We start from the raw sequence: 27,981 nt of genomic DNA on the forward strand, positions 1-27,981 counted from the left end.
ATTCTTTGTCTTAGGGAGGATGATAGGGCAGCACAAAGTGAGGCAGAACAAAAATATGTTTTGGGACTAGCCTCCATGTTCAGACAGGAGAATATTTAGATAATGTCATTTGTGCAGTTTCCTCTGTTCCTTTTTTTATTCTCTGTGTCAGATCCTGGTACCACTCACAGCAGTGCAGAGCTCAGTACTAGCACTCAGCTGACTCCTGTGGGATACATCTCATTCTGTTACTGATAACTGGGAGTTAGGAGTGTGAGCTTCTTATGTTTGGCTATGACACGAGCAGGTGATCCCTGTGGTACCCTGTGAATTCCCTTTACTCCTGACTAAGTGGTCTGAGGGCATCTCATTCAATCAGGTTATCAAGGCTGGTGTGGTGCTGTGTGAACAGGGATCATCACTCCCTGCAGTGACTTGTGTGTGTGATCTGCTGATGAAATCGTTTAATCCTTTTTTATTATTACTGCACAGGCTTTGAAAGAAGATTTCCCCCTAAGCCATGTCGTCTCCCCATTCACCAATCAGGAAAGAAGGGAAGGAATGCTTTTAAACCTACTGATTCCATTTGTGCTCACAGTAGGATCTGGAAGCAAAGGTCTGACTAATTTAACAAAAAGAGTTTTTGTCCCTCTTTTCTGACAACTGATGTTTGCACTTTCCCTGCTCTCTGTATTTTATTTTGATTTTTATTTTTTAATTTGGTTTTGGTCACTGGCAGTATGTCAGCTAAGTGCCCTTTGGGTCTGAGACTGAAAAGAACCCCATTGGGATTAGGTATTATTTCTTCTCTTTATTTCAGCTGTACCTTGGTTCTTGTGTGAGGTCTTACAGAGATGTGCTCTGCTTTTGAAACTGGAGTGCAGGGCGAGACAAATCTGTTGTAGCAGAAGTCACAGAGGGGAGCAAAGGTCACAGAAATTGTGTGCTCCCGTGGATCACAGTCTGCCCTATCCATGCCACTTGTCTTGCACAAGTCCTGCTCCTTGCTTTCTGCTCTAGAGGGTCTTCACTGGTAAATCCCCAAATGAAAGCAAAGAGTAAAGGGAGAGGGGCATGCCTGAAGGAAATGAGACCACCTGAATGGGACATTTCTTTGTGCTGCATATCTCTGTGTTTGTGAATGTTTGTGTTGGTGCTAAAATAAACTTTGCCTTTGCTTGCAGGAGAAGAAGCAGCATAACAAGGTGTGGGGACGGAGTTTTGGCTTAGGGGACATTTGAGATGCACCCCCTTTTGGAACTGGACAGGGTCTGGATCTTTTGAGTGTCTCTGATGGGACATAGCCTGACCTTTCTCTCTCTTTCCCCTCCCAATGCATCTCAGACAGCCCCTGGCTGGAGCAGCCTGAGGTCCTACTGCTGCTCCAGACTGTTATCAATATCCTCCTGCCACCTCGCATCATCAGCACTTCCCGCAGCAAGAATTTCATGCTGGAGAGCTCCCCCGCCCACTGCTCCACCCCGGGGGACGCGGGGAAGGACCTGCGCCGGGAGGGGCTGGCAGAATCCACCAGCCAGGCTGCCTACCTGGGTGAGTGAGGGCTTCTGCTCACCACTGGGAAGGGACGGAGTGCTCAAGGATGCAGAGAGAACCAAAGAAAACCATCTCAGGCAGGAGCTCACTGGCCTCTTTAGAGCTGAGACGTGCACATGCACGAACAGGCAAAGCGTGCCCGTGTGGGTTCGTGCTCACTGTGGCCCCCTGTCCTGCCCCCAGTGCTCGTGAGGGACACTGGTGACATCTCTGACTGCCCTTTGCTGGTGTGTGTTCCCCTGTAGCCCTGAAGGTGATCCTTGTTTGCTTTGAACGCCAACTGGACAGCCAGTGGTACTGGCTGAGCCTGCAAGTCAAAGAGATGGCGCTGCGCAAGGTGGGAGGGCTGGCCCTGTGGGATTTCCTCGACTTTATCGTGCGAACACGGATCCCTATCTTTGTGCTCCTTCGGCCCTTCATCCAGTGCAAGGTAACAGTTGCTTTGGCTCCTGGTGTCTCACTCCCTGAAGGCAAGCTAGCCCTTATTCCCCAGCTGAGAACACAGGAACAGCACTGCTGGAAGAACTCCATGTAGTGAGTGAGTGGCCTTTCAGAAGTTAGCAGGCCTAAGAATCCTTTGAAGTGAAATCACAGAGCTTTTTCCTAGCCAAAACTACAGGGTATGCCAGTCATCCAGGAACTCTGATCCATGGAGTACAGCTACTCTTAGTTCCTTTGGAGGGGGAAATGCATGTGGACTTAATTCTAGAATGAAGACATTCAGGGCATTTGGAAGGAGTGTGGATGTGCTGAACCTGGGAGGGTGTTGGCAGAAATCTTGTAGTAATCTCTCTTCTGCACAGAGCTGGGCAATACAGCTAACAGCCAGGAAGGACCACTCCCCTTTCCATCTCTTGGATGAAGGTTCTGACAGGAGTTTTGTGGATGAACAGGCAGCTGCTAGGCTAAGGGCATCCTGGGGTTTGAGTTAATCACAGCTCCTTGCCAGTTACCAGGTAGACTAGCACATGGTACTCTATTTAGCCTAGCTTGTCTCTCAGACAGACTAAATAATCATGGTGGAAGAAAGTGTCTCATGACAGGATTGTGAGCTTAGCATAAGGGAGTCCTCCATGTAGCCTGTGCCACAGAGGTTTTGATCTCTGTTCAGTCAAATGTAAGATTTCCTCTGACAGACAGGTGGAAACCTCACAGATGGAGTGAAAACCTCTTGCCTCCAAAGCCTGCTGGCTGCAGGCACATGCTAGCCTGGAGACTAGTCCCAATTCCCTGGGCACCTTCTCCCTGCAATGCTAACACATCCCACTTTTGCAGCTGCTGGCCCAGCCAGCTGAGAACCACGAGGAGCTGAGTGCCCGGCAGCACATCTCGGACCAGCTGGAGCGGCGCTTCATCCCGCGCCCGCTCTGCAAGAGCTCCCTCATCGCCGAGTTCAACAACGAGCTCAAGATCCTCAAGGAGGCCGTGCACAGCGGGTCTGGTAAGGAAAGCAGGGACAGCTCAGGGCCATCAGCCCAGCTGGAACAGCTGCTTGTTCCTGCAGGAAGTTGTGAGGCAGACCTGGCCTCTGCCTAAAATGGGAATGGGGCAATCCGCACACACCCTGCCAGCCTGCCCCTGGAGCTTATGCTCAGCCTTGCCTCTGAGCAGCCAGCACAAGTCCAGGTTAGTTGGGAAGTGCACCTACTTTTACACCAAGTCTGAGTTCCCAGTCCAGTCTCAGCTGGATTGTGCAGCCCCTCCACGCCACTGTAAAGCCAAAGCTCCTTGTGCAGAAAGCTCTGGCTGTTAAAAAGTAGCAGATCTTCCTTGTCCTTCCTCCTGGTCTCTGATTTTTCTGTACTGTGATATCCAGATCAGCATCCCTGAGCTGATTCAGAATCCTCTCCTGCACAAGGGGAGACTTTTCTCCAGTGACAGCCACCCCTGTTGCCACGAGATGGCAGCCACTGCTCATAGATGGCAAGCAGTTTATGTGTTTTGTTCTTAAGAAAACAAACTGAAAAGGAAATGCTTCAGTCTTTTTTCCTTGGCAATAATTTGCCTTGTTTCTAAATGTTGAAGCTGATGTGTAAAATACAGGTTGTGAAAATCAGGCTGCCTAAGTAAAAACATAGATTTTGGAAAGGTGAGGTGAACAAGGCAGCTGCTAGTGTTTTATCACCTCTGCCACTCCTGTCACAGTATCACAGAATCATCAAGGTTGGAAAAGACCTCTGAGACCATCAAGTTCAAACCTTGCCTGATCACCACCTTGTCAACTAGACCATGGCACCAAGTCCACTCATTTCCTGAACACCTCCAGGGGTGGTGACTCCACCACCGCCCTGGGCAGCCCATACTAATGCTTAGAAACCCTTTCCATGAAGAAATTCCTCCTGGTGTGGCCTGAGGCCATTTCCTCTTGTCGTGTGGCTCCACCCTCCTGTCAGGAATTTGTAGAGGGTGAGAAGGTCCCCCTGCCCCACTAGTCCAGACAGAACGAGGTGCCCAGTATGACAGGAACACTTGGCTTGCTGTTGCTCTCCGGTGCCACCAGTGACCTGGGTTTGGTTTTCCCCCTCTTGCACAGCTTACCAAGGGAAGACATCTGTCAGCACAGTGGGCACCTCCACGTCTGCCTACCGCCTGAGCCTGGCCACCATGTCCCGCTCCAACACGGGCACGGGCACGGTGTGGGAGCAGGAGAGCGAGCCCTCCCAGCAGGCCTCGCAGGACACGCTCAGCCGCACCGACGAGGAGGATGAAGAAAGTATGTGGCCACAAACCAAGCCCCCAACGCTGAAGATGTTTTCTTCATGCCCAGAGGCCATCTGGGAGGGGAGCACAGTTGGCCCCATGTCCCAGTGTGAATAAAAGGCCCACAGGAGCATGAGGTTGAGCAGGTGGTACAAGGTGTTGAAGTCTGGGTTGTAAAATACTTCTTTGCTGCCTTCTGAGCTGTGGCAGGGCAAAGGGGAGGGCACACAGAGGATTTTAGTGCCTGATGTGCAACTGTCAGTGCTGACAAGTTATTGGGCAGCCAGGCCTCCCTTTGGCCATCAAGACAGTGGGCAGGGGCTGTGGCTCTGTAGTTGGGATCCTGTTCCTGCAGGATCCCCAAAAGCATCAACAGAAGGAGTGAGGATGGGGGGCTCAAAAGAGGCCCATGCAGTTACAGTGGAACTGCCTTTTGGGAAAGAGCAGTTAGCCTGAAACTTCAGTTCAGCCCCACTTTATTCCACTAAACTATGGAATAGTTTATACAATCCACCCCGAACTGTACTGCTTATACATGCTTCAGATATATACTCACTGTGGCAAAATGTGGTTTCAGCCTCAGATTAATTCTGAGCCACCATGTGGAATGGTAAGTGCCATCTTCCTGTCTGAACTGTGGCATTATTCCCTCAGCCCTGCCTTGGGTAAATACTGCTGTAAAATATTTCAGTACATCAGAATTGGAAAAAAGGTCAAAAAGAGGAGAGAAAATTACACAAACCCACTCCTTTGTTTTCTTTACTTGTGGCAAAAACCACAATAAAGTAATTTCTTTCTGGATACTTATAAAATTTGATACAGCACTGAAAGTTTCAAGCAGTCCTGATTGCAATCCAGCTGTCTGCATAGTTCTCTTGCAGTATGATGTATTTGAGTCAATTTATCCAAATTTTTGGTGGCATTTTAAAATGCATGTCCTGAAGGGTGTCAGTTCTGCATTTTGCTGTCAGGTATTTTGGCTTGTTTGTCACAGTGCTTTGCTAGATCATAACAGCAGTTTATTTCACAGCAGGAAAATGTCCAGTTATAACCTTTTTGCTGGAAACACTGTATATTAACAAGGAATTTATTAATCACAGGAATTAATCCCTAGTGGAAGCTGAATTCTGCAAACATGAGAACCATTTAAAAAATACATAAACCCTGCCCCATGTTTGTCAGGTTCCTCACCCTGCAGAGGTTTATGAGTATGTCTTTCTGCACAGTGGCTGTAAAATCTAATAGAATATTGCAATTTGCAGGCTTGGGCTCTTGGTAAGTGAATGCTGGGTACACCTTTGGCATCCTTTTATCTCTTGACAGTTTTTGGGATGCAGGTGGGGTTTGGGTGGTTGTTTCCTCTCCTTTCCTGTTTTTTCTCTCTTTCTAGATGACTCCTTGAGCATGCCCAGTGTGGTAAGTGAACAAGAAACATACCTTATGGGTGCCATTGGGAGGAGGCGCTTCTCCAGCCATCTCTCCAGCATGTCTGCACCTCAGGCTGAGGTGGGCATGCTACCCAGCCAAAGGTAAAAACATGGGCTTTTCACCTTTCCCATTTTAATAACAAGAGCAGAAATGGCCCAGGTACATCAGAGAGGTGGGATGGTGGAATTGGTACCAGCATAGTGATACTAAGTTTATTCATCCTGGAATAGTGTTGGACCAAGGGTTGGAAATAATGATTGCAGGGTTGGAAATAATGATTTTCCAGGGTGATCTGTGTTGTGTAGGGTCCACAAAACAAGCTGTCATCCCCAGCAGCCTTCCTCTTAATCTCAGAAACACTCTACATTATTGTTTTTCTCTGCTGCCACTGAATAGCAAAAGGAAATGTGGTTTTGAGGTATTCATTGAACCAGGGGGCCATACCCAGTTTGTGTAGGGAAGTGGGGAGCAATCTTGAGAAGCTGGGAAAGAGAGACAGAGGCAGTTTTATTTACTTTGTTTTCTTTCACGTGTTCCTTGTCCTTCCTAGAACAGTAACTAGCTCATCACAGAAATGAAATGCTATGTTCAAAGATGGGATTTAATGCTGTTTTAAACCTGAAATACTTGTTGATACAAATAACTTTGAATGCCTTATTCCTGGCTGACATGGAATAGTGAGAAAGAGCCTGTTGGGAAATGTACATCTTTAGAAGATGTGGAGAGAGGTTTTGCATTTAAACATGTTTTTTTTTTTCTAAATAAGCAGTGTTTATTGATTTTATTTGTCCGTGACATAGTTATCCAAGAATATCTGACAATGGACATATTAATTTATGTTATTTCCTTTGAACCTTTAAAAATATATATTCTACATTATGTCTTCACCACTCCTGGAAAATCAAACAACTTTGTTCCCTCCCCATTCTTGCTCGGAGTTAAAGAAAGAACTTTGATAGATGAAGGAAAATGAACAGTTGTGGTACCTACCAGCAGAGACAGGAGAAGTGATTTACAAGAGAGAAATGACACAGATTTTATCTGGAGGTTTTCACAAAAGGACTTACAGGAACTCATTTGACTCTTGAACACAGTTGATTCAGTCCCTTTGTCCCTTGAAAAATTAATATGCAAGACTGCATGTCCCTCAATCTTTCACTACCATCTTCAATGCATAAACTTCATACGAGTCACAGCTGACTGAGAGCTTTGTGCTATCCTAAATCACGGTGATGCTGACAAAAACAGACTTTAATTAACACAGAGCTTCACTCTCTACTTTTTAAGTGTATGGTATAGCAGGAGAATCACTTTTCATTTGGGTAGGGGAGGGACCAGCTCAGAAAGCATAATCATAGTCCTCAGCATCCTGCCCTTTGAGTTATGGATGGTCTCTGGGCTTTCAGGCTGCCTCACAAATGTAAGCTAATTAATGCTAAGTAATATTATTACTACTTTCCTGCTGGTGACCCAGCAGACTACTTTCCTTCCTTCCTTTCTTCCTTCCTTTCTTTCTTTCTCTTTCTTTCATGTTTTTCCTATGGCCTGAGCAGGCTGCTCCTGCCTGATGGCTGCATTGGAATTGTGTCCCTTTGCCAAGACCCTTGCCAGCTGTTTATTTACAGTTTCATTGCACTATGAGACCTCGTTTCCTGGATGTTTATCCTTGGAGTTGCACCAACAGGAGAGTGGTCTGTAGCTCATGGGAGATAGATCAGCCCTCCCTCAAGGAAGATGTGGCTCATGGCGAAGGGAAAAAAAGCTTTCTCTGAAGCTGAAAGTAAATAGAACTGAAATAAACCAAAATTGCTGCAGGAAAGTAGCTTTGAAAGCAGTTCCCTGCCTTATTTCCTTCAGAAACACATCCTGTTGAACTTCTCAGCTCCCCAAATCTCAGCAGAGATGTGGAAGGCTTCATGCAGTGTGAACTCTCTCTAAAGACTGCTGCTGTTATCAGATGTTCTTTCAGCTCCTCTGAGTCATATTTGTGCCGTTGAGCGTGTGAGACCAATTAATGTTACCCTCCTCTTTTTACTCTTTTTATTCCGTTGATATTTTTTTTTTCCCTTGAAAACAGAGACAAGCGCATGCTTTTTGCATTTTCTTTCCCTAAATTCTTAATCTCCCTGCCCCTCCTGCAGTGAACCTAATGTCCTCGATGACTCCCCGAGCCTGGCCACTGAGGGCAGCCTCTCTAGGTACAGTGTGAACACTACCTGTCTGTCAGTGTGTGTGCTGGGAAACGAGCTGTTTCCAACCTCCTGTCTCTTCCCCCTCACCTTTTGTCACTCTCTCCATCTCTGTCTCTTGTGGCTCATCAATATTCAGGCCTGCAAGTCAAAGGTGTAGCAGCCCACCTTCAGTTTTCAGCTTTGATTGCCAATACCTTTGAGAAGGCTAAGGAGAAGGGGAAAGAAAAAGCTCTGGTGAATGAAGCAGCAGGCTGGCCTTGGGGTTTTCACCTTGTTTAACAATTGCTTGGAAGGCATGAGAAAGATGATCCACAAGGCATTAGCTGTATCCTGTTAGAAGCATTAGTCTGGAGGCTTATGTAAAAGGGAGACATCTGTTTTTTCATTCATCTCACAATGCTGTCACCACAAAAGACTTCATATCAATCTGAGTTTTTTACCATTCACTGATAAAACTAATTATGGTAAGTCCTGTGGAATATAGTGTTTTGTGGGTGCTTTACAATAATTCTCGTTAATTTTGCAAAGCATTTTCAATTCTCAAATGACACCTTAGAAATCTTGCAGGTGGACACCATAAATACAGATCTGAAATGGCTCTGTTAGTGCTGGAGTTCAGGTCTAGCTGTTCCTCATTACCCACAGACAGGGAAGCAAACACAAACAGCTCAGGAGTGAACTTAGAAGGGAAGGCTGTACCTTTAACACCCAGATCTGTCATGTTAATCATTCTCCCTGCCTCTCAACCCATCCTCTTGAGGCAGGAGAGCTGTTGTAGTCCCAAGAGCATCTCTGTTTCCTCCCAGGAGAGCATGGCCCCGTACACTGGCGACATGGAGGGTAACTTGCTGTTTCATTCCTGCACCAGTGGAAGCTGTGGATATGTTGAGAGGCGTTTGTGTGAATGCTTTCTGTTCCATTAGCTTGGGTTTCCATGTTGGTAGTGGCTTTTTGGGATGGGAACAGGCTGCTGTGTGTGTTTGTTCACTCTCCTGAGCTGACCAAAGGAGAGTTTATCACCAGTGCTGTCACCACAATGAGCTCATTCCATGCAACATGGTGTCCTGTGTGTGTGAGCCCTGCTCTGGCAGACTGGTCTGTGATGGGTTAGGAAAAGACATCAGCTTCTTGGCAGAGGCAGGAGTGCTGTTACCTGCTTTTTTGACAAAGTAAGATGGACTGCATGGCCATCTGAGCTAAAGAGGTGAAGAGAAATCATTCAGTCAAAGAACTTCTGTTCTGTCCCTTTAGCAGCACTAAAAACTCACTGCAGGGGAAGGTCTGTACCTGAGCTAAGGCCATAATGACCTGATACTTGGTTACATCAGTGCTGGTTTTGAAATATTTTGATCTTGTTAAGTAGGGGGTAGCCAATCCTAATTACAGTGGTGAGGCTGAGTACTATGAGACACCTAAGTCAATAAATGTGTTCAAACACAATAATTTATTCTGAACCCTGAAATGTAATCAGCTGCACAATGGGCTCCTATTAATTCCTGTCACAAAAATTTTCTCCAGGGACTAGGACACAATGCTCCACCCTGCTCTATGGTACAGAGATCTAAAGCAAATTGGTGAGCAGATGCACTTGGGAGTCAGTTCTGCTGAGGTTTATCATACTTTTCAAGGAGCAGGCACTAATGTCTTAAGGACGGGCTGCAAAGCTTTAAGAAAGAATGAAGACACTGCAGATATGTCTGAAAAGACTTGGTTAGATCTCTGTGAGGAGGAAAAGATGTTCCAGCTGCAGCAGGCAGCACGGTCCCTCATGGCAATGGCGGCCAGGCTGAAGGGGAAGAGGGGCTGTGCAGGACCCTGGAGCAGCAGGGAGGGCTCGCCCAGGGTGGTAAATAAGAGGTAGCAGAAACTCTGCAGCTGCAGCAGCCACGGAGTGTCCTGGCAGGCAGGGGCTGTGGGTCAGAGTGCAGTGAAAAAAGCTTGAGGCATCAGCAGCAGGGTTCCTCCACAGCAGCTGCTGTACACACCCTCCAGGAAGGTGGTCCCGTCTGTTTCCCTGAGGCACCCAACAGACGGCAAGGGTCCTTTCCAGTGAGGCAGGGTGCCACTAAGGTCCCAGCTCAATGGCTGCTCTCATGAGCAAACGCTCAGCCACAGCAGGAGAAACAGGACAGGCTGGGCCCTGGTGGCAGCAGAGAATTCCCTCCCCAGGCAGCAGCTCCGCTGTCCTCCTCCGAAGCCCAGAGAGCCAGGAGCTGCCAGCCCCTCTTCCCCAGCCCAATTCTCGTCCTATCTCTGCCCCTCCAACAGAAACCCCTCAGTTAGGAGAGTGGCCAGCTGCACCCTCCCCATGGAAACTTCTCTTGTCTCTCTTAAGTATCAGTTGTTATGGATGAGACAAAATTCCATGAGAGAAAGAAACCAAAGGAAAAATCCTAAACCCCAACAGCCCCAAAGCAGAGCAGGACACCCTCCATGTTCTGGTCCACCAAACCTTCTAAGGACAATCAGTAACTCTGCCAAAGTGAAGAATGAGCTGCTCAGAAGACAAAGCTTTGTAAGCCTCTCCACAGCCATCCTCCATGTCCTGTCTGACCATGTCCCTAGGTTTGTCTTCTTCCTCCACTCCTGCACGGTCAGTGATTAGCCTTCATTCTCTTGGTGGTTCTGCAAACTCCAGGCAGATCCAAGGGAAGTATCTAGAGAAAATAATGTTGCAATACTGAATCTTGAACACTGTGTGTACCAGCTAAGCTAGGTTGCTTAGACAGGACATGTTGCTCAGTGGATTCCAGTCTGGCTTAAAAAAAGCAGCTGCCTGAGTTAAAACAAGTCTGTCATAACTCTTAGTGACTATTGTAATCATAAGTCTCTCAGCTAAACTGTTTTGTGACTGCTGAATGCTAGTGTTTGGAGGAAAACAGTGCTTTGATAAAAATGAGGGGAGGCTGGTATTTTATATTAAGTAGGTTGAATGGTCAGTTGGATGGTAGTATGAGATGGTACATAGCTGAGTATGTTTTATTGCTAAAGTTTCTTCTACTGCAGGTTTTCAGATATTTTGTGCCAGTATATTTGTTTATCTATCTATCTATCTATCTATCTATCTATCTATCTATCTATCTATCTATCTATCTATCTATCTATCTATCTATATCTAATTTTTGTTTACTTGTCTCTTTTGTTTGTTAGTCACAAAAAGACTTGAGGCTGCAAGTGTTGAGTGTGGGGGCCTTGTTCACATAACTCATGCATCCATTATGTGAATGGATCCTTTGTCACTTTGCGTTTGTTTTTTGTTTGTTGACTTAAATTGAAATTAAAAACAGATGACAAAATTGCAATGAGGCCACGGAGTCTTGTTTGGGAAGGAAAAAAATAGCTGTTACAACACTGTCCTTGAATAAAGGAAAAGCAAACAAGAAGGCTTTTGAGCTAGGAAGCTGATGTTCCTGCCTTCTCTGATGTGGCAAAGGATGCAGAGAAGTGAGTGCTGCTCAGTGGGATGCATCAATCAATGACTGAAAACTGAAACCTGCAGTTATTTATATTTGGATGCTACCTGTGCGTGGCCAAGTCCTGAATACCATGACTCCACCTCCCACCCTTTCCCAAGCCCTGGAAGCCACAACCCAACAGACATGTCCCCTCCCATCCTTCAAAGATAGTGCTGCTCTTTGAAGTGACTGTGCCATTAGTGGTTGGTCGATCTCTTGTTTATTTATTTACTTTAGTCCCAATTGCCAGGACACCCACTAGTAATGCAGCGTGCTTCTGTGCTTGGCCTAATGCTGTCACCATCTGACAGGGTGGCAAGTGTGCAGAGCGAGCCAGGACAGCAGAACCTCCTCCTGCAGCAGCCCCTGGGGCGGAAGAGAGGCCTGAGGCAGGTGAGGACACAGGCAGTAATGAACAAACCTTCTCTCCTGCTCTAGGATTTGGGTTGGCTTTTCTTGTATGGGGCTGTTTGGACATGATGTGGGGATGGGATGTGTCACTTCTACCTAATTTTTGTTGTACTGGGCCAGTCCCTTGACTTAGCAGGGACCATAGCAGAAATTGTAGGTGTGAAGCCAGGCAAATCCCTGAGAGAGGAGGTGCCCTTTGTTTTCAACTCCTCAGTCTTGTCCTCTGCAGGCTTTTCTCTTATTACTATTATTAAATTATGGTCACACCACCTGCCCTGCACTGCATTCAGTGTTGAAACTGAAACGTCTCAAAGCCCAGAAGTTGATATGAAGGAAATGGAAATATGAATGCCATGATACGAATTGATATGAAGCCATGGAGGCCTTAAAACACATATCTGCTAAAAGCAGAGTGAGGGGCCCTGAGAGGTACAGACAGTGATGCTCTCCTCTCAGAGGAGAAGCTGTGCAGTGTGTGCCCACACATCAGGCTAACTCTCTGTTCCAATGCTCAGCTCCGACGGCCGCTGCTCTCACGTCAGAAGACTCAGACGGAGCCTCGGAGCCGTCACGGAGCTCGACTTTCAACCACCAGACGGAGCATCCAGCCAAAGCCTAAACCCTGTGGTAGGGCACTGCTGCATTTCCAGAACCAGCTCTCTGCACTGGAAAGTAGAAAATTATGTGGTTTGAGCCTAAAGGAATAGAAGGTTGTTTGTAGCTTATATTAAAGTGAAGTTCTAGAAGCTTTATACTTTTTCCTAGTACATGGATATCCTATCAGAAATCCACCCCCTCAAAACACTTTGATGGTTTCTCCAGAGGTTTTCAAGGTCAAACAGGACATGGACAATGAATGATTTTGTTTCCAAGACTTATGGAGAATTTAGGGGATGGGTTTCCTCTAGTCAGGATGCCTCATCCAAAACCTCCAGATGTGCAAGTTTGGAAGATGCCATTGAGAGTAGTTGAAAGAAGGACATGGCCCATCATAAGCTTAGCAGTACAGAGCTCTAAGGACTGTATATGGAAATGAATGTAGGACTGTTCCAGTCTGTGCTGTATGTTTCCAGCAGGCAGCACTGCCAAGCTGAGCAGGTGGCTGTATTCTGTACCATCTGAAGTGAGCAGTGAGCATTGGAGGAAACATCTGGAAGAGCAAAGGTTACTTATGAACTTGCTGGGTTTCAGCAGGAGTGCACTGGGGCAACACCACTGCTGGAGCTACTTGAAATATAAAAGTTAACAAAACATAATTAAAAGCAGGAATGAGAATATCAGTTTTACTGTTGAATTTTTAGTCTAGCTGTCTTTACTTGGTCCTCTTCTGTTATTCCTGGCTAGTGGACTGAGTCTGCAGGAATGAGGAGTTTTCTGTTGCACTTTTTTTGCTTAGATTTTCAGCAAAACCTTGGGCAATTCTCCTACCTTTTTGCATGCCAGTTTTTCTTTTATATTTGAGGGCATCACATGGGAATTCAACTCAGTGTATTCTTCTGGAATGGGAAGATGTTATAGGTGGTATTTTTCTCACCGAGCCATGACAAGGATAGCTGTGCTGGCTAGACTTCAGGAGATCCCAGAGTCTTCCTGTGGCTGCAGTGGAAACCTAGGAGAAAAGACTTTCAGATTAGATGCTGATGAGACAGCTTATATAAAGATGGAAGGAACCACAAATCCTGTCTTAGTTGTAAAGCCCCCGTGGATTCTTTCTCTTCTTTTCTTGTGTATTTCTTCCCAAATTTTAACCCTGAGTTTCCTGGGCTTTGCACCCTGCAGTGGAGCAGAAGCGCTCGGTGACGTTCACGGAGGCGCAGCCTGAGGCACCCCCGGCCTGCGCCGCGGACCCGCCGGCACAGCAGCTGGGCTGCGGCCGCGACAGCCCCCAGGCCAGCGGCCAGCAGGAGCCGCTCGGCAAACCTGGGCTGACTTCCTCGCCTGCCATGGTCGTGGCTGATCTTCACAGCAGGTTAACGACATGTGAGTATGTAGCCTGTGTCATCCACAGCCCGGTAACACACTGCTATTCTGAGCGCTGTCCCTCAACAGCCAGGTAGGGGACACTTTGCGTGTCGTACGCCTGTGTCCTCCACAGCAGGTACGACACTGCTGTGTGTTAGCCTGTGTCCCTCAACAGCCGGTAACGACACTGCTGGGTCTGTAGCCCGTGTCCCTCCACAGCAGGTAACGACCATGCTGTGTCTGTAGCTGTGCCTCAACAGCCAGGTAAACATCACTGCTAGTAGTAGCCTGTGTCCCTCCACAGCCGGGTAACTTCACTGCGTGTCGGTTGCCTGTGTCCCTCCAAGCAGGTAAACCTCACTGGATGTCTTGTAGCCTGTGTCCTCGACAGCCAGGTAACCATAATGCGTGTGCTGTCCCTGTGTCCCTCCACAGCCAGGTAACGACACTGCTGTGTCTGTAGCCTGTGTCCCTCCACAGCCAGGTAACGACACTGCTGTGTCTGTAGCCTGTGTCCCTCCACAGCCAGGTAACGACACTGCTGTGTCTGTAGCCTGTGTCCCTCCACAGCCAGGTAACGTCACTGCTGTGTCGGTAGCCTGTGTCCCTCCACAGCCAGGTAACATCACTGCTATGTCTGTAGCCTGTGTCCCTCCACAGCCAGGTACCGACCTGCTGTGTCTGTGCCTGTGTCCCTCCACCAGCCAGGTAACGTCACTGCTGGTCGTAGCTGTGTTTCAACAGCAGTAACGACATGCGGTCTGTAGCCTGTGCCTCACAGCCAGGTAACATCATGCTGTGTCTGTAGCTGGGTCTCAACGCCAGGTAACATCACTGCTATGTCTGTAGCCTGTGTCCCTCCACAGCCAGGTAACGACACTGCTGTGTCTGTAGCCTGTGTCCCTCCACTTCCAGGCTCTGGAAGTGCTGGATGCATTACAGCGCTGTGATGAAAGCTGGCAGGAGGGTAAAGACAGCAAACTCTCCTTTAGGCTGTTTGCTGTCAAGCCCCTGCTTCTGTACAGCCATTCCTTTCCAGGTCAATGTAACGATTCTTAATTTGAAAATAGATTTTCTGCATCTTCCCTTTCCCTCTTCCCATCACAACCCGTGTCCTTTCCTTTTGTCCCCCCTCTCCCTCCTGCTTTCTCTGAGCCTGACCACCAGCTGTCCTCAATGCAGAGCGAGGCACTCTCTGCTGAGGAGGAGAAGGACAAAGAGGAGGGCTTGGAATCGCGGCCAACCACAGCCCAGAGCACCCCACCCCCGCAGCTCTCTGACACCGAGGACTTCGCGGGGCTGGAGACCACCAGCCTGCTGCAGCACGGCGACACCGTCCTGCACATCAGCGAGGACAACGGCATGGAGAACCCTCTGCTGGCCACGCACTTCAGCTTCACGCACGTGGAGCTCGGGGAGACCGACGTTGATCTCGATGAATCTCATGTGTAACTCTTGGGGAAGTACAGCAGTGGGAGGAGGAAGGAAGTGTTTACCTTTCCTTAGAGTTCCCTGCTAAACAGTAACTCATGAAAACAAGAGCACTTTATTATCCAGGAGCAGGAAATAGCTATCAGCCGGCTGCTACAGACTGGCAAATTTCTATTTGTGAGATCTATTTTCAGTTCAGGGCAGGACCACAGGAGCCAAGAATTGGTACAGAATTCTCAGGATAGGGGTGTGTAGGCAAACGTGGTCCATGGAGCCCTGGTCTGGCAGCCATGTACTGTGATCAGCAGCCTCGCTGGGTAATGGGCTGTTGGACTGTGTGAGACAGAGAAGTCTCTTCTGGGACTGTGCCTCAGATTTATTTTTGTAGTGTTTTTGAGAGGAGAGCTACCACAGCAGCTGACTCCAAGGCTCCTACACCTTGAAAGAAAGTGACAGAAAGTACCAATCTAATGCTTGATTTTCTCAAGCCTGGGACCATTGTTTCTAACATGCAGAGCAACAGTAAACACCACAAAGCAATTGGATTTTTTTTGGCACTGCAGACTTCAGTTGAGTTTACTTCTGTCTGTTAGTTCCATTCCACTCTGTAAAATATTGCCCTTGTGCTACGAAAATATTTGCTCTGCAAAACTAAATACAGTATATAGTGTAAGCAGGAATGCATGTGCTGTCCACAGACACAGATGGGCAGGGGCTGAGTGGTCTGCAGGTGGTATAAAAAACCCACACTGTCCTGCTTTCATCTACTCAGCTATTCATCTCCAGAGTTTAAAAAAATACTCCAAGAAACTGCATCAGGAATGTGTGGATCTTCTGGCCCCAAGCAACTGCTCCCCTGATGCTGTTGGATGTATGTAGAGGGATTTAAAGTAAATATTTATAGATGGTATTTTCATGTTACTATATATATATATAAATATATATGTAAATTGTAAACAAAAGATGGATATTGCAGGGCAGAAACTTGATGAAAGAATCTATTTTTGGCATGCTGAGATTGTATTTTAAAAGGTTCCATTTTATGTATGTAACATTCATGGCTGCAAGTATGAGATAAATGTGTGTAACATTTAGAGAAGGTGGAGATCCCTGGGGGGATCAGCTGAAGCTGAAGTCACAGCTGAGTTAAAGGGTTTTGCTGCAGCATCATGGAATTACACTGAAATGTGAATTTAGACATTAGCTGCTGACAGGCAAACTGCAAAATAGCTGTGAAACAAACTATGAAATCATCAGCAATGCCCAAAGAGAGCCTTGGGAATCATACACTGCCTTTTTTGGCTCATGTGAGACTAAGTGGGGTTTAGAATCATGTCATTATTGTGCAGAGGAAAATGTTTTGGATCATCCTGAGAGTATCTAAAACGTGCTCATTACCACTTTGGCTCCTGAGGGCCTGCAATTTGGACACAGTCAACATAGACCAGCCTTACTAAGGAGGGAAATGTTATCCTTCTGCCATCTCCACAGCAAGGACTTGCAGCTCTCCTCCTGGGCTCTGCAATAGCTGCTCAAGTACTGCCCTACAGACAGCTGCCTTGCTGCTGTAGTGCAGCCCAGAGGTTCTCCTGGGGCTCAGACCATTAACCACACACCTGGCAGCAGGTTTCAGCCCCTGCAGCCCATGGAGCCTTAGGCTGTGCTGCCTGGCATTTGCCAAATGCTCACGTTTGACAGGAGCTGTGCTCACCACTCTGGGCAGGGAACTCACATTTAACCTCTGAAGAAAGCAAAAGCCATTTTTGTCCCAGGGGCTGAGCATGCTCTGCTACCACTGTTGGTGAGAGAAGGAGAATCTCAGCATGCCTTGGGAACAGCAGGGCTGGAAAAAACCAACTGTTTTCATAGTGCACCACCTCTATCCCCCATATATATGGGGCTATATAATGTACAGGTGGTGCTCTAATGCAGCTCCAAAGGGTTCTTGGTCTTGGAATAGAGGTGACAATGTCCCAGTGGATGTCCTGGATAACAAACTGTTTCCTCTGCTGATCTAAACATGCTGTACTGCTTTTATCTCCTTAGTGCATTGGAGCCTGTGCCAGCTACCTGTAGGATGCTGCTTTAGATTAGCTCCCAGCTCAGAGGTCACTCCAAGAATTGCTGAATTCCAGATGTTAAGTTTTATTATTAACACTGACGCACAAATGAGAAAAACCCCACAGCTTTGCTTTCAAGTCCCCAGGTAGGCTTGGTCACTGTCAGTCTGGGGAAATGGCTGGGACACAACACACACACACAATTCATGGTGCACTTTATAGAGTGACCTTTTCTGCAGAAAAGGAGGAAGCATCCTCCTTAATGAAAAGTAGAGGCCTTCCCACAGTTCTCTGCTTTAGAGATGACAAAATAACTGTGATTTACTTCATTTAATTCCATGTATATAACGTTCAAGTTTCAAGTTTCTGCTGTCACGGGTGAATCCACAGTTGTAAGCCATAGCAAGGACTAAAATGCCTCTTTTTAATGTCTGCCCTACTAGAAATCAATGCAACTTCTAAATGATGTAATCTGCAGTTTAGTTTTATCCAGGTGGCTGGGCAGCTGGCTTCGGTTTTGTGGGATGATTGCTGAGTGATGGCACAGACAGGCCAGCCCGTCAGCCTGACTTCCCATGCGTTTTACTGTCGTATCAGTTGCATTTAATGCCGTCCTGCTGAGTGCTATACCAAGTGCTTTAGCTGGTTTGTGCTGTCCTCCAGTATCTCTGTACCAGACGCGGTGTTGTTCCGGCTGTGAAGACATTCTGCTTTCCATAGTGCTAGCCGCCTTAAGCGCGTGTCGTGTTCAGCGATGTCCGGCTGTGCCTGTCTTGTCCACGTGTCAGTCGGTCCCGCTGCCTCAGCATTTATGCAAACGTTGTCCCGAAGATTAAATACAAAGGAACGACGGCAAAGGACAGAGTTCTGTGTTTGAGCCTCTTGCGTAACACGGTCGGTGTCTGGCGCTCCGAAGGGTTTCCATACGCGGTTTTCTTCCGGGGTACCGACAGCGCCTGTTAATGTTTACCCATCTACTGCAGGGCCGGCGCGCGGCTAGAACTGTGCTTTGGGGGGGACAAAATACACCTGGTTGGGAACTTAAAATCACCTCCAGCAGGGTTATTACTACTATTGGTATTATTTCCGCCAGTCTGAGGCTCAGGGCGCGGCTCGTGTCGCGTCACAGCGGCCGTGAGGGCGGAGCGGCGGCCCCAAGATGGCGGGGGCACCGCCCCAGCCCTCCCCCGCCCGCCCGGCCCGCCCCCCGTCCCGGCAGCAGCCGCGGCCGCAGCGATGGCGTCGGGGTGTCGGATCGGTCCTTCCATCCTCAACAGCGACCTGGCGGCGCTGGGCGCCGAGTGCAGCCGCATGCTAGACTGCGGGGCCGACTACCTGCACCTGGATGTAATGGACGGGTAACGCCGGGGACGGGCGGGAGCGGCCGGGCCGGGCCGGGCCGGGGGCGCGGGGGGCGGGCGGAACGGCCCGCTCCTCCCGGCCGCACGGGGTAACCTGTGGGCGGGCGCGTCTCTCTCTTCGGCCCCAAGACACTTCGTCCCGAACATCACCTTCGGCCACCCCGTCGTGGAGAGTCTGCGCAAGCGGCTGGGCCAGGAGCCCTTCTTCGGTAAGGGCCGGGGGCTGCGGGGCGCTGCCCCTCCGGCGGCCGGAGCCGGCCCCGCTGCCCGCTCGCTCTCCTCTTCCAGACATGCACATGATGGTGGCCGCGCCAGAGCAGTGGGTGAAGCCCATGGCAGTGGCTGGTGCAAACCAGTACACCTTCCATCTAGAAGCGACGGACAATCCCGGGGCACTGATAAAGGACATTCGGGAGAATGGCATGAAGGTGAGAGGAGAACGCTCTGTGCTCTCTTTAACTAACAGCTGCCTTGCTGGCAGGTTCTCTGCGGTGACCAGTGACAGGAGCTGAGGGAGCCTGCGGCTGTATCAGGGGAGGTTTGGGCTGGATAGCAGGAAAAGGTTCTTACCCCAGAGGGTGGTCGGGCACTGGACAGGCTCCCCAGGGAATGGTCACAGCCCCAAGGCTGCCAGAACTCCAGGAGTGGCTGGAGAAGGCTCCGAGTCACAGGGTGAGATTGGTGGGGTGTCTGTGCAGGGCCAGGAGTTGGCCTCGTGCGCCTTGTAGATCCCTTCCACCTCAAGGTATTTTGATTCCATGGTTTTACGAAAAACTCATTGTTCCCACTTCAGGTGGTCTGGGATTGGCACATGCAGCCCAAACACACTGTGCGTGAAGTGGGTCTTCAGTTTTAGTGAAGAAAATCTGGAATTTTTAAATAAAGAAGCCTGTTCTTCCTGCCATTACACAGTTGTGTAATTACTTCCTAGGAATCTGTACTGAGCTCAGGCCAGTCTTGCCCTGACGTGCACCTGGATTTGGCTTCCCTCCCTGCAGGTTGGCTTGGCCATCAAGCCTGGCACTACGGTTGAACACTTGGCACCTTGGGCCAATCAGATAGACATGGCTTTGGTGATGACAGTAGAACCTGGGTTTGGAGGACAGAAATTTATGGAAGACATGATGCCAAAGGTAAACCATGTTTCTCTTGAATTATTGAGCTAAAAGCTAATTAACAGTAGTGAATGGTGAAGTAGATAAACCTTGTCTAGATGTATGGGAAGCTGTAGGGTGGCAGCTCAGTGCTCAGCTTTTTATCTGTTTCCTCAGGTTCAGTGGCTCAGGACACAGTTTCCCTCCTTGGATATAGAAGTGGATGGAGGAGTGGGGCCTGACACCATCCATAAGTGTGCAGAGGTAAGAGGTTGCAGCAGAGCAGCACTCTCAGTCACTGTGCTGAGAGACTTATCAACTCCCAGAAAATAAAGCTGAGGAGAAATTTTTAGTTTCCAGAGGGAACTGTAAAATACATTTAATAGCAAAATCTTTTTGAGGTCTAATTTTGTGCCTTTTTTAAAATAGTGGCTATTGAAGCCTCCCCTAAGCTAAAGAAGTTTGTTTCTTTTATGTTGGTGTAAATAGGAGCAGTGTGATGAAGAAATTATGTATTTGGGGATTTCAGCTGTGTTTTCTGCACTTGATTTGGGGTTGCAGTTAGGGGGATGACACCTGTGTCCCACCTGTTTGCACAGAATTCCCACCTGCAGTGTTTTCCAGGCAGGCAGGGCTGTGTTCCATGTGGCTGAGCAGTGTGTGCTGTCCCCCAGGCAGGTGCCAACATGATTGTGTCTGGCAGTGCTATCATGAAGAGCGCAGATCCCAGGTCTGTGATCAACCTGCTCAGGAACGTGTGCTCAGAGGCAGCCCAGAAGCGCAGTCTGGACCGATGAGACTCCCCAGCCGTGTTCCAGGAGCTCTGGCTGTGCAGGAGAGCCCTCTTCTCGTGCATAAGCAGGGGCTGGATGAACACCAACTACACAAACTTCTTGCTGCTGAACAGAGGAAGCATTCCTTCACTGCAACGAAGCAAGCAGCAGTGGGAAACGTTCTGGCTGTCTTTCAGGATTGGAAATGCAATGGTTTGAACCTGTCTCTTGATTTTGTGGAGGCTAATTTTGTGGCACAACCTCTAATGCTGGCTGGATTGAACTACAGTCAGTTCGTTGCTTGCTAGAAGAGTGTAGCATCACCACAAGAATCTCTTGTGGAAGACTCTTTAATCAAACTGCCTTCTGCTGTCTGTATTTTGTCATTTGATCTGTGCATTCCTACAAAACTTTTTCCACTACTGCATTAAACACCCCTTCCTTGGTGTGTTAAGTTCTTGAAGCTGACTGTCATAAATAAGTGGGTTTAGGAGCAAGTTTAGGGAAAAGGCAGTTGAAGAGGGCTAAAAAAAAATCTCAGTGATGGTAGAAATGTTCCTGTCCTTTGCCTCTATTCCGTTGGAAGTACTTGGATTATAGAAATCCAGCATCAGGTAAGTCAGTGCAGCATCTTTACAGATCATGAAGTGGGGAATATCTCCTCACTTACCTTTCAAATAGCCAGCTAGGAAGTCTGTGTCTGAAATTCCTGGAAGTGATGGAATTCCTCAGGGGAAAGTTGCTTTAATACTCTTCAGATAAGTAAAAAGCTTTTTCTAGCTGCACAGTCTCCTTGGTTTGTACATGTGTCTGAGTAAATGATGAAGATGGTAACATACAGAAAGGGTAGCTGCTGAAGAGACATGTGGATTGAAATGGAGATGGGTCTGTAGAACAGCTTGTGCAACAGTCATCAGTCCTTCAGTTGGTGTGTGCACAGACCTGGCCTGTTGGGGCACATGAAAGGTGAGCTACAGTGCACTGGAGGGAGGCTGAGCAGGCCATTTTTAGGCAGACCTGTCTCCCTTGGCTCTCATTAGCATTGCTGGCTCTTAAATATTTCATGCTATTCCGTGTGGCATTTTTCCCTGTAGGTTGCAATGACAGAAGGGTTGCAGACAGTCAGGCAGGAGGCTCAGCAGCTGCAGTTCCCACAGGGCCAGAGTCAGCTCTGTTCTCTGCAGCAGCACTGGGCAGGTGTCACCTGGCAGCAAGGGGCACTTGGTGAGCAGCACGAGCTAGGGCCAGTTCAGGTACTCCAGACAAGTATCTCAAATTGCTGAACTGCCACATTTTTTTTTGGGTGATTAATTGTGGCTTAGGTGAACAGAAGTTGCTTCCTGTTTCCACTTGGGAACTAGCACAAGAAAAATGGAGTTGTGTGGACTTACTGTACTGAGAGATATTTCAGAAGAGGTTTGCCAAAAGCAAGCTTGGCCACGAGGGCTGTAGTCCCAAGGGCTGTTGGGTGTGTCAGAGCAGCTTTTCCATGCTTCTGGAAAGAGCCAGTGGAGTTCAGTGTATGCATGGACAAACAGTCGTGGCTCTGGTAGCTTAAATGCAGGCTGGACAGCCACCAGCTGAAATGAAAATGCTAGTTCAGGATGTGGAGTGGCTTTTCATGCTGTTGAAAGCAGTAGGACAACAGCTGTAGTACACTAACCTCCTGCAGTTGAGTGTAAGCTGGACTGAAAGGATAATCAAAATATTTCTGCTTTTTTCCTAAATAATTTGGAGGTGACATCCAAGTTGTGCTAGTTAATGGTACCAGGCTTTGTGGAACCCTGTGGTATGTTCTCTCTTCATAGGTTGTAGCTGTTTTGTAATTGTTTCAAGGATGGTAAGTTTGTACTTGCACTGACCCTTGGGTTAGGAGTCCTGTGGGAGAGATGTTACACTCAAAGTAAAATGACTGAATTACTTCTGACTGAATCCACTCCAGTGGGTTTGTGCAGGTGATTCCTGCTGCAGCAGCTTTTACCCATCTGAGGTTAAATCTGTTAGTGACCATATCCAGGAAATCACAGTGATGAATGATTCTTGTTCTTTAATGCTTAAGACTTAAGAAACTGTTCCAGTTTCTCACCTGTCCATTTACTGAAGGGATCTCTCTGGGGCCTGTTTAGGCCTGTCCTCCAGTAGTCAGGAAGAAGCCTTGAGTCCCAGGACTGGTGAGTGCTGAAATGAAAGCCCAGTGAGCTGCTTGCAGGGTCTACCCAGGGCTGAATAAATCCCAGGCCCAGGAGATGTTGCAATTCTCTGATCAGATTTCAGCAGTAAGGGAGAGCACTGTTGTATTGAGGCACGTGCTCTAGAGTGGTCCAGAGTGCTCTGACAGCACAGGTCTGCCTGAACTGGAAAACAGGATGAAAACAACTTGGACAGAGTCAAGTGATGCTGGGCTTGCTCGTGCTGCACAGGATGGTACAGCCCACAGCCCTGAGGGAGATAAAACACTGCAGGAGACACACAGAGCTCAGTTTTAATAGGGTTAAAAATTCTTATTTGTACTTACATGCCATTAAGATCCTGGATGCATTTTAAACCCTCACAGCAGCAGGAAGCAGAGCATAAGTGGTGTTAAAAAAGCCTCAATTGAACATGGTAAATAAAACACATGGAAAATGGCTTTGTACAGCTGCAGACACCTACTTCCATGTGGGGGGCCTTGCTGCATTAGGTTTTAGGTTGGTTTTTCACAGTCACTCTCTTAATACCTTCAGCCACAGCAGTAGGAGCAGCACAAACAGCCATTTTCCATGTGCTTTATTTGGCTAACAGCCAAAGAGAGGTTGGGTTTGTCTGGGTTTTATTTTCTGTTAAAAACTTTGAAAAGGCATGAAAACAAGCAGGGGATTCTGCACATTTTTTATGGCTTCAAGGATGAGCCTGGCCCTGAGGCTGCTCCTCCAGCAGGTACAGCTTCCTCATGGCACCAGCATTCTTGCAGAACTGACCTGCCTGGAGCTGGGAGCTCGGCTGTGCCAGGCCCTGGGCTGCAGGCAGTGGAGCAGCCTACCAGTGCTGGTTGCAGCTGCTTGGAGTAGAGGGACAAATGAAAGGGCAGGGCTGGACCTGGAACCAAGCTGAGAGGCAGCTGCTGGAGGAAAGATTTCTGCACTGAGTGGGCTGGGGTAGTGACCAAATAGACATTTTGCTTCTGTCTTGGGCCTGCTCTGCTTTTCCCTAACTTTTCCCTTTTTATTGCTGTCTCATGAAGCAAGAGCAAGTTCCCACAAGGGCTGGCAAGAACACAGAAGGGACACAGCTGACAGGGCTCCCCTTGCTCAGACTAATACCTGTCTCTGCAGTGGGCAAGGTGCCAGCAGCTGCTTTAGCCCACACCAAGCTGACCCTGCAGCACACCATGGTTTGGCACTGCAGCTGGGGGCTGAACTGCAGTGCAGGGATCTCTGCAGGTCCCCAGGCTGACCAGACTGGGATAACCCACTCCTCTGACACAGGGGCTCCTTGGCCTCCTTTTAACACCCTTCTCTTTCCACCCTCCAGTAATGCAAACCCCTCCTGTGACAGACTGGATTGTATTTCCCCTTCCTGGCAGCACTTTCAGGACAAGAAAGGGCCTGGCTGGTTCCTTGGTCTGTCCCCTCCCTCTGCCCCAGGGATCAGACAGCACAGGAAACCCATATATACCTAAAACAGAGCTGGTCAGACCAGGCTTCCTGAGGAGTAGATGGGGGTGTGGAAAAGACCTGCAGAACATCTGAGCCACTGACCTTTGAGAAAGTTCCTCCTGGAAGCAGGTGCAGATGCAGGGCATGAGAGGGGCAAGCACACACCTCTGTGCTGAGGCACTGAGGGGCCCTTGGCCCTTGCCCAGTGGCTCTGCAGGCCAAGCAGAGCTCCATGCCAAGAGGAAGTATTGCTGCTACTTCTTCACTTCTAAAAAGCCATCAAATTCAGACTATATACAACATATATAGAAATAACTTTTAATTAAAAAACCAACCTTGCATCAAAGATTATTGTATCAGACATTGAGGCAAGATTCAAGTTTAAGACAAACCAGTGTTAAAAAAGTGTTTAAAAAAATAATCAGAATGTGCAATAAACTACAATGTAGCAATAGGATGTAGTGTTGAAACTTAACTGTTTTCATATGCCCAGTGTGTATTTCCTGTCATTTTGACCAAAAAAAAAAAAAAATTGACACTAAAACTGGGTCGTCTGTCCAGTGCCATTCCAGATATTACACATGGAAGAAAACTGCTCAAAAACCAGAGACTCCTATTAAATTGCCTTCAACTGTCCTACACAGAAAAACTGCCTGTTGATGGATTACAACTACATTCAATGTTTAATCTTTGTTAATACCTCTTGGGATTGCAGATACATTCCAAGCTATGCTATTCAGATGCAAGTTTAAACAACTTGCCTTTGTTTTCTCACTGTGCATGCATTGGGAAATGAGAAATCTATCCAGAATCACAATGGAAAGCTTTGGGGCTTTTTTTTTATTGCTCTTCAAGACATCAATCATCTTTTCCTTTCCTGCTAGTCACCAAATGTTGGCATACTTAACGAGACTCTTACAAGGCACTGTACAGAAATTGGAACAAGACTTTAACATATTAAAGCAAAGTATTATGAGCCTCATTAGCTACTGAAGGACTAAGGAAATAAGATGATCCAAACCACAACATTCCAGGGGCTGTGTCACTGATTTGGCTCCACCCCTCTCTTCTCCTGTCTCTCCCTCCCCACAGGCCTGAAGCACAGACCCTGCTTCCCCCTGTGTCAGATACACTGACCGTGGCAATGCAAGGCACTGGCTACTTCTACCTTATTGCTTGAGGTCTTGACCATGAAACATGCCCTGGCACTACTGAGAGCCATGACAAGCTAGCTGCAAGGCTTCCAGATGTTTGAAGTGCTGGTTCTCACCTCCCCTCACCTCACACGTGCAGTTCGAGACAGGTTTTTGCCCTATGGTCATGCCACACAGGAGAATAATCTGAGGCCAAGGCTTATCCCCACTGTTTTCAAGTAGTTTTTCTGTGTTCAGTTGAAGTTGTTGGATAAGGTAAACAGCATCTCCTGCTGCACCAGAGTCCACTAGAACCAGATATGCATTTGAAAACAAACAAACAGAAAAGGATGATTATTGACAAATGTGGCAATATGACAACAGAAAGTGAATGGTGCCAGCAATTTATGTGCGCCCACTCCCGACATTGGGAATATTAGACTTCCAGCTTGAAATAATTACTTTCTCTTGGGGTTCAGGAAGAAGAAAGTGTTGTCTTTGGGATTTATCCTGCCTGTTACAAAGCAAGAAAGAAAATATATTATACGCAGCTAACATAAAGGTTTTGAATTGTGCTGTCATATGCTGTGTGAACGAGAGATTTTACCTTACACTTCTCTCCACCTTAATTGGCTTTCTTAATGAACCACATTATTCCCTGTCACCTTTGTTTCCTTGTACTGTTGCTTCCCAGGCAAATGCTTTTGCAGTCTTCTGACTCTTGGGTAGATTGTTTTCTTGGTGCACAGCCATTGTCTGGCACAGCAGTGGGTGTGCCTGGAGTGCAGGAAGAGTTGCTGGGGAAAGTTGCACTTGACATTTCAGTCTGATTCGTTACTTGATCTTGGCACAGTAAAGCTTCTACCTCTTCATCATTTAGTGGAAAAACTCGAAGTTCCCACAGCCCAGACTGAAAGGAAGCACAAGAGTAGGAGTGAGGGTGAAAAAAGAGTATAGAGGATAAAAAGGGATTTCAGTTGAGTCTGAACTGATTAACTGTGTGCAGAATCATGTGCTATCAAGTAACAAACGAGTGTCTTTCTTTACAGTGTTTGCAGGGCTCTTCAGACAAAGAATAGAACACTGCCAGGCACCAAGATGTAAGCTGGCTGCATAAGGGTTTGAAGTAATAAAAGACCTACCCTTGAACAGGCAAGGAAACTTTTCCACAGTGCCAGACCTTCAGGATGCCTGACCCCCTAAAGACCAGGCCTGTCTGGAACCTTGGCCAACACCCCTGAAAAAAAACCCAGCCTGAACCCAGTCCTTCCATATTTGCCTCAAAAACATGTGCCATGTGTACTGAGCAGGGAAACTTGTTGACAGGTCTGGGGTTAATTTACAAAGCACAGAAATGTAGTTTGAAACAGGAGTGCTGTGTTCAGTGCACATTAACTGAGGTGACAGTCTGAGATTCTGATCAGTGAGACAGGAGAATATCTTCAGGTTTCTTTGTGGTCACTGCAGAACTGACCAGAGCTGGAAGCTATTGGAAGCTCACCCACCTTCTCTTCCTGGCTCTCCCTGCAGAGTGGTGCCATCCCTGAACAAACAGAGCTGTGGGTTTCCAAAGCTGGCTCAGGAGCAGGGTCAGCAGTGCAATGGTCTTTCTGCACCATGTCCTGGCTGTGTCGACCATCAGCATTTTTGCTGTAAGATCTAGTGCAGAATTAGAAATGAATTTTAAGAGCTACTCCCTGACCTTTCACATTGCCATGAGCAGTTCACATTTTCTTTACAAAGTGTTCAGTTTCTCCATACATGGTACCTCCATTCTGCTTGCTTAAACCAAAAGGGCAGAGGAAAATGGTGTGGTTCTTGACCTTGCTGGCTGGAGCCAAAGCAAAGCACTGTGTGGAGGAACTAAGTGGATAAAATGGGTGGGACAGGCACACTCTGGCTGCAGACAGCTAGTGACTGCATCTTGCTCCACGTGCTCAGCAGAACTGTGGTTCTGGACAGAAGAAATCAGTGAGGCACAGGCTGTTCCACTCAGGAGAGCGGCCTCACCCACAGGAGCCCCTGGGGTCCAAGCTGCACTGTCAGCACTGTGCCAAGTGCAACTCAAGGCTCCCCCTTGCCATTTCTGCTCTGGACTCAAGTGCAAAGCAATCAAAAATAAGTAAGATTAAAAATTTTGACCTCACTTTTAACAGAAATTTTAACTAGGTATAAAATAGTAGCATGTATCTGAAATGCCAGGTAGAATCCTGACCCTGCTCATGTCAGTGAGCAGTTTACTTCTGAATTCAAGCAGCACTAAGATTTTATCAAGGAGTTCAGTTTTAATTTTGAAACTAAATGCAGGACTTTTTATTTTTCAGCACACTTTCTAAAGTTGGGACATTTTATGTTCAAAACTGCTTAAAATAAAGTTCCTTGATATGGCTCAGCTCTATTTTTTTCCTGCATTAAAAAAGCTATCTTTGACTATTTATTTCTAGTGTCATGGTTCACTTTCAGACAAGAGTAGACACAAGCATGTGATAAACACCAGAAAAAGTTATTCCAACATTTATAGGCTGCTTTTTGCCCTGGCAGACTGTAAAGTGATTTATGGGAATCATTTTCTCAGGGCCAAACTGCAGATGCAGCTTTACAATGTTTATTCTGATATACACTACTACTTTTTGCAAGACTTTTAGTGGTTATATTTAAATCTGATGAGCTCCGCACCAGATGGCAAGCCTGTGAGAAAGAAAGTCATTGTGTGAATGGTTCAAAGTGTAAGGCCCTTGGCACAGCTCAGGACCATTCAGTAACACATCTCCGAACACCGTGGAGTTTTATCTGAGTCAGGTGAGTGAAGAAGG

General features: G+C 47.5%; 3 protein-coding genes across 8 annotated transcripts in view; 2 read left to right on the forward strand and 1 right to left on the reverse strand.

The window, feature by feature from the left end:
- The window catches only part of UNC80 (unc-80 homolog, NALCN channel complex subunit), a 91,211-nt gene extending 74,647 nt beyond the window's left edge, over positions 1–16,564 (forward strand). The window contains exons 55-66 of the mRNA XM_050987536.1: positions 472–595; positions 1,324–1,530; positions 1,779–1,963; positions 2,809–2,974; positions 4,067–4,246; positions 5,624–5,762; positions 7,803–7,859; positions 11,620–11,701; positions 12,235–12,346; positions 13,499–13,731; positions 14,252–14,389; positions 14,864–16,564. Coding sequence (XP_050843493.1) covers positions 472–595; positions 1,324–1,530; positions 1,779–1,963; positions 2,809–2,974; positions 4,067–4,246; positions 5,624–5,762; positions 7,803–7,859; positions 11,620–11,701; positions 12,235–12,346; positions 13,499–13,731; positions 14,252–14,389; positions 14,864–15,133 — 1,893 coding nt within the window. The 3' untranslated portion in view covers positions 15,134–16,564. The remainder of the gene's footprint in view (positions 1–471; positions 596–1,323; positions 1,531–1,778; positions 1,964–2,808; positions 2,975–4,066; positions 4,247–5,623; positions 5,763–7,802; positions 7,860–11,619; positions 11,702–12,234; positions 12,347–13,498; positions 13,732–14,251; positions 14,390–14,863) is intronic.
- A 1,800-nt stretch (positions 16,565–18,364) lies between these two features.
- RPE (ribulose-5-phosphate-3-epimerase) lies at positions 18,365–20,854 on the forward strand. Of its 2 annotated transcripts, none has more exons than XM_030231724.2 (6): positions 18,365–18,530; positions 18,663–18,742; positions 18,822–18,961; positions 19,532–19,666; positions 19,805–19,891; positions 20,302–20,854. In XM_030231724.2, exons 1-6 carry the CDS (start codon positions 18,409–18,411, stop codon positions 20,422–20,424), a joined length of 687 nt encoding a protein of 228 aa, XP_030087584.2. In that variant the 5' UTR covers positions 18,365–18,408; the 3' UTR covers positions 20,425–20,854. The 2 variants fall into 2 exon arrangements, with proteins under 2 accessions (XP_030087584.2, XP_050843559.1); XM_050987602.1 differs by having other exon boundaries at positions 18,387–18,519.
- Positions 20,855–24,339: 3,485 nt separating this feature from the next.
- KANSL1L (KAT8 regulatory NSL complex subunit 1 like) overlaps positions 24,340–27,981 on the reverse strand; it is a 46,325-nt gene continuing 42,683 nt past the window's right edge. For 4 of the 5 annotated variants that reach the window (XM_050987601.1, XM_050987600.1, XM_030231722.2 and 1 more), the window contains 2 exons: positions 26,674–26,827; positions 24,340–26,078 (listed from right to left, as the gene is read on the reverse strand). In XM_050987601.1, the coding sequence (XP_050843558.1) occupies positions 25,830–26,078; positions 26,674–26,827 (403 nt within the window). In that variant the 3' untranslated portion in view covers positions 24,340–25,829. The remainder of the gene's footprint in view (positions 26,079–26,673; positions 26,828–27,981) is intronic. The other variant, XR_003945169.2, reaches the window with a different exon arrangement.

The sequence above is a fragment of the Serinus canaria genome, assembly GCF_022539315.1.
Source record: "Serinus canaria isolate serCan28SL12 chromosome 7 unlocalized genomic scaffold, serCan2020 HiC_scaffold_29, whole genome shotgun sequence".
Taxonomy (NCBI): domain Eukaryota; kingdom Metazoa; phylum Chordata; class Aves; order Passeriformes; family Fringillidae; genus Serinus; species Serinus canaria.

What these genes read in the sequence shown, in the direction of transcription:
- RPE (XM_030231724.2), top strand. Translation starts at nt 18,409, where the DNA reads ATGGCGTCGGGGTGTCGGATCGGTCCTTCCATCCTCAACAGCGACCTG. An exon ending in CACCTGGATGTAATGGACGG is followed by an intron (nt 18,531 to 18,662) that starts GTAACGCCGGGG and finishes TTCGGCCCCAAG; the next exon opens with ACACTTCGTCCCGAACATCA. An exon ending in TTCGGGAGAATGGCATGAAG is followed by an intron (nt 18,962 to 19,531) that starts GTGAGAGGAGAA and finishes CCCTCCCTGCAG; the next exon opens with GTTGGCTTGGCCATCAAGCC.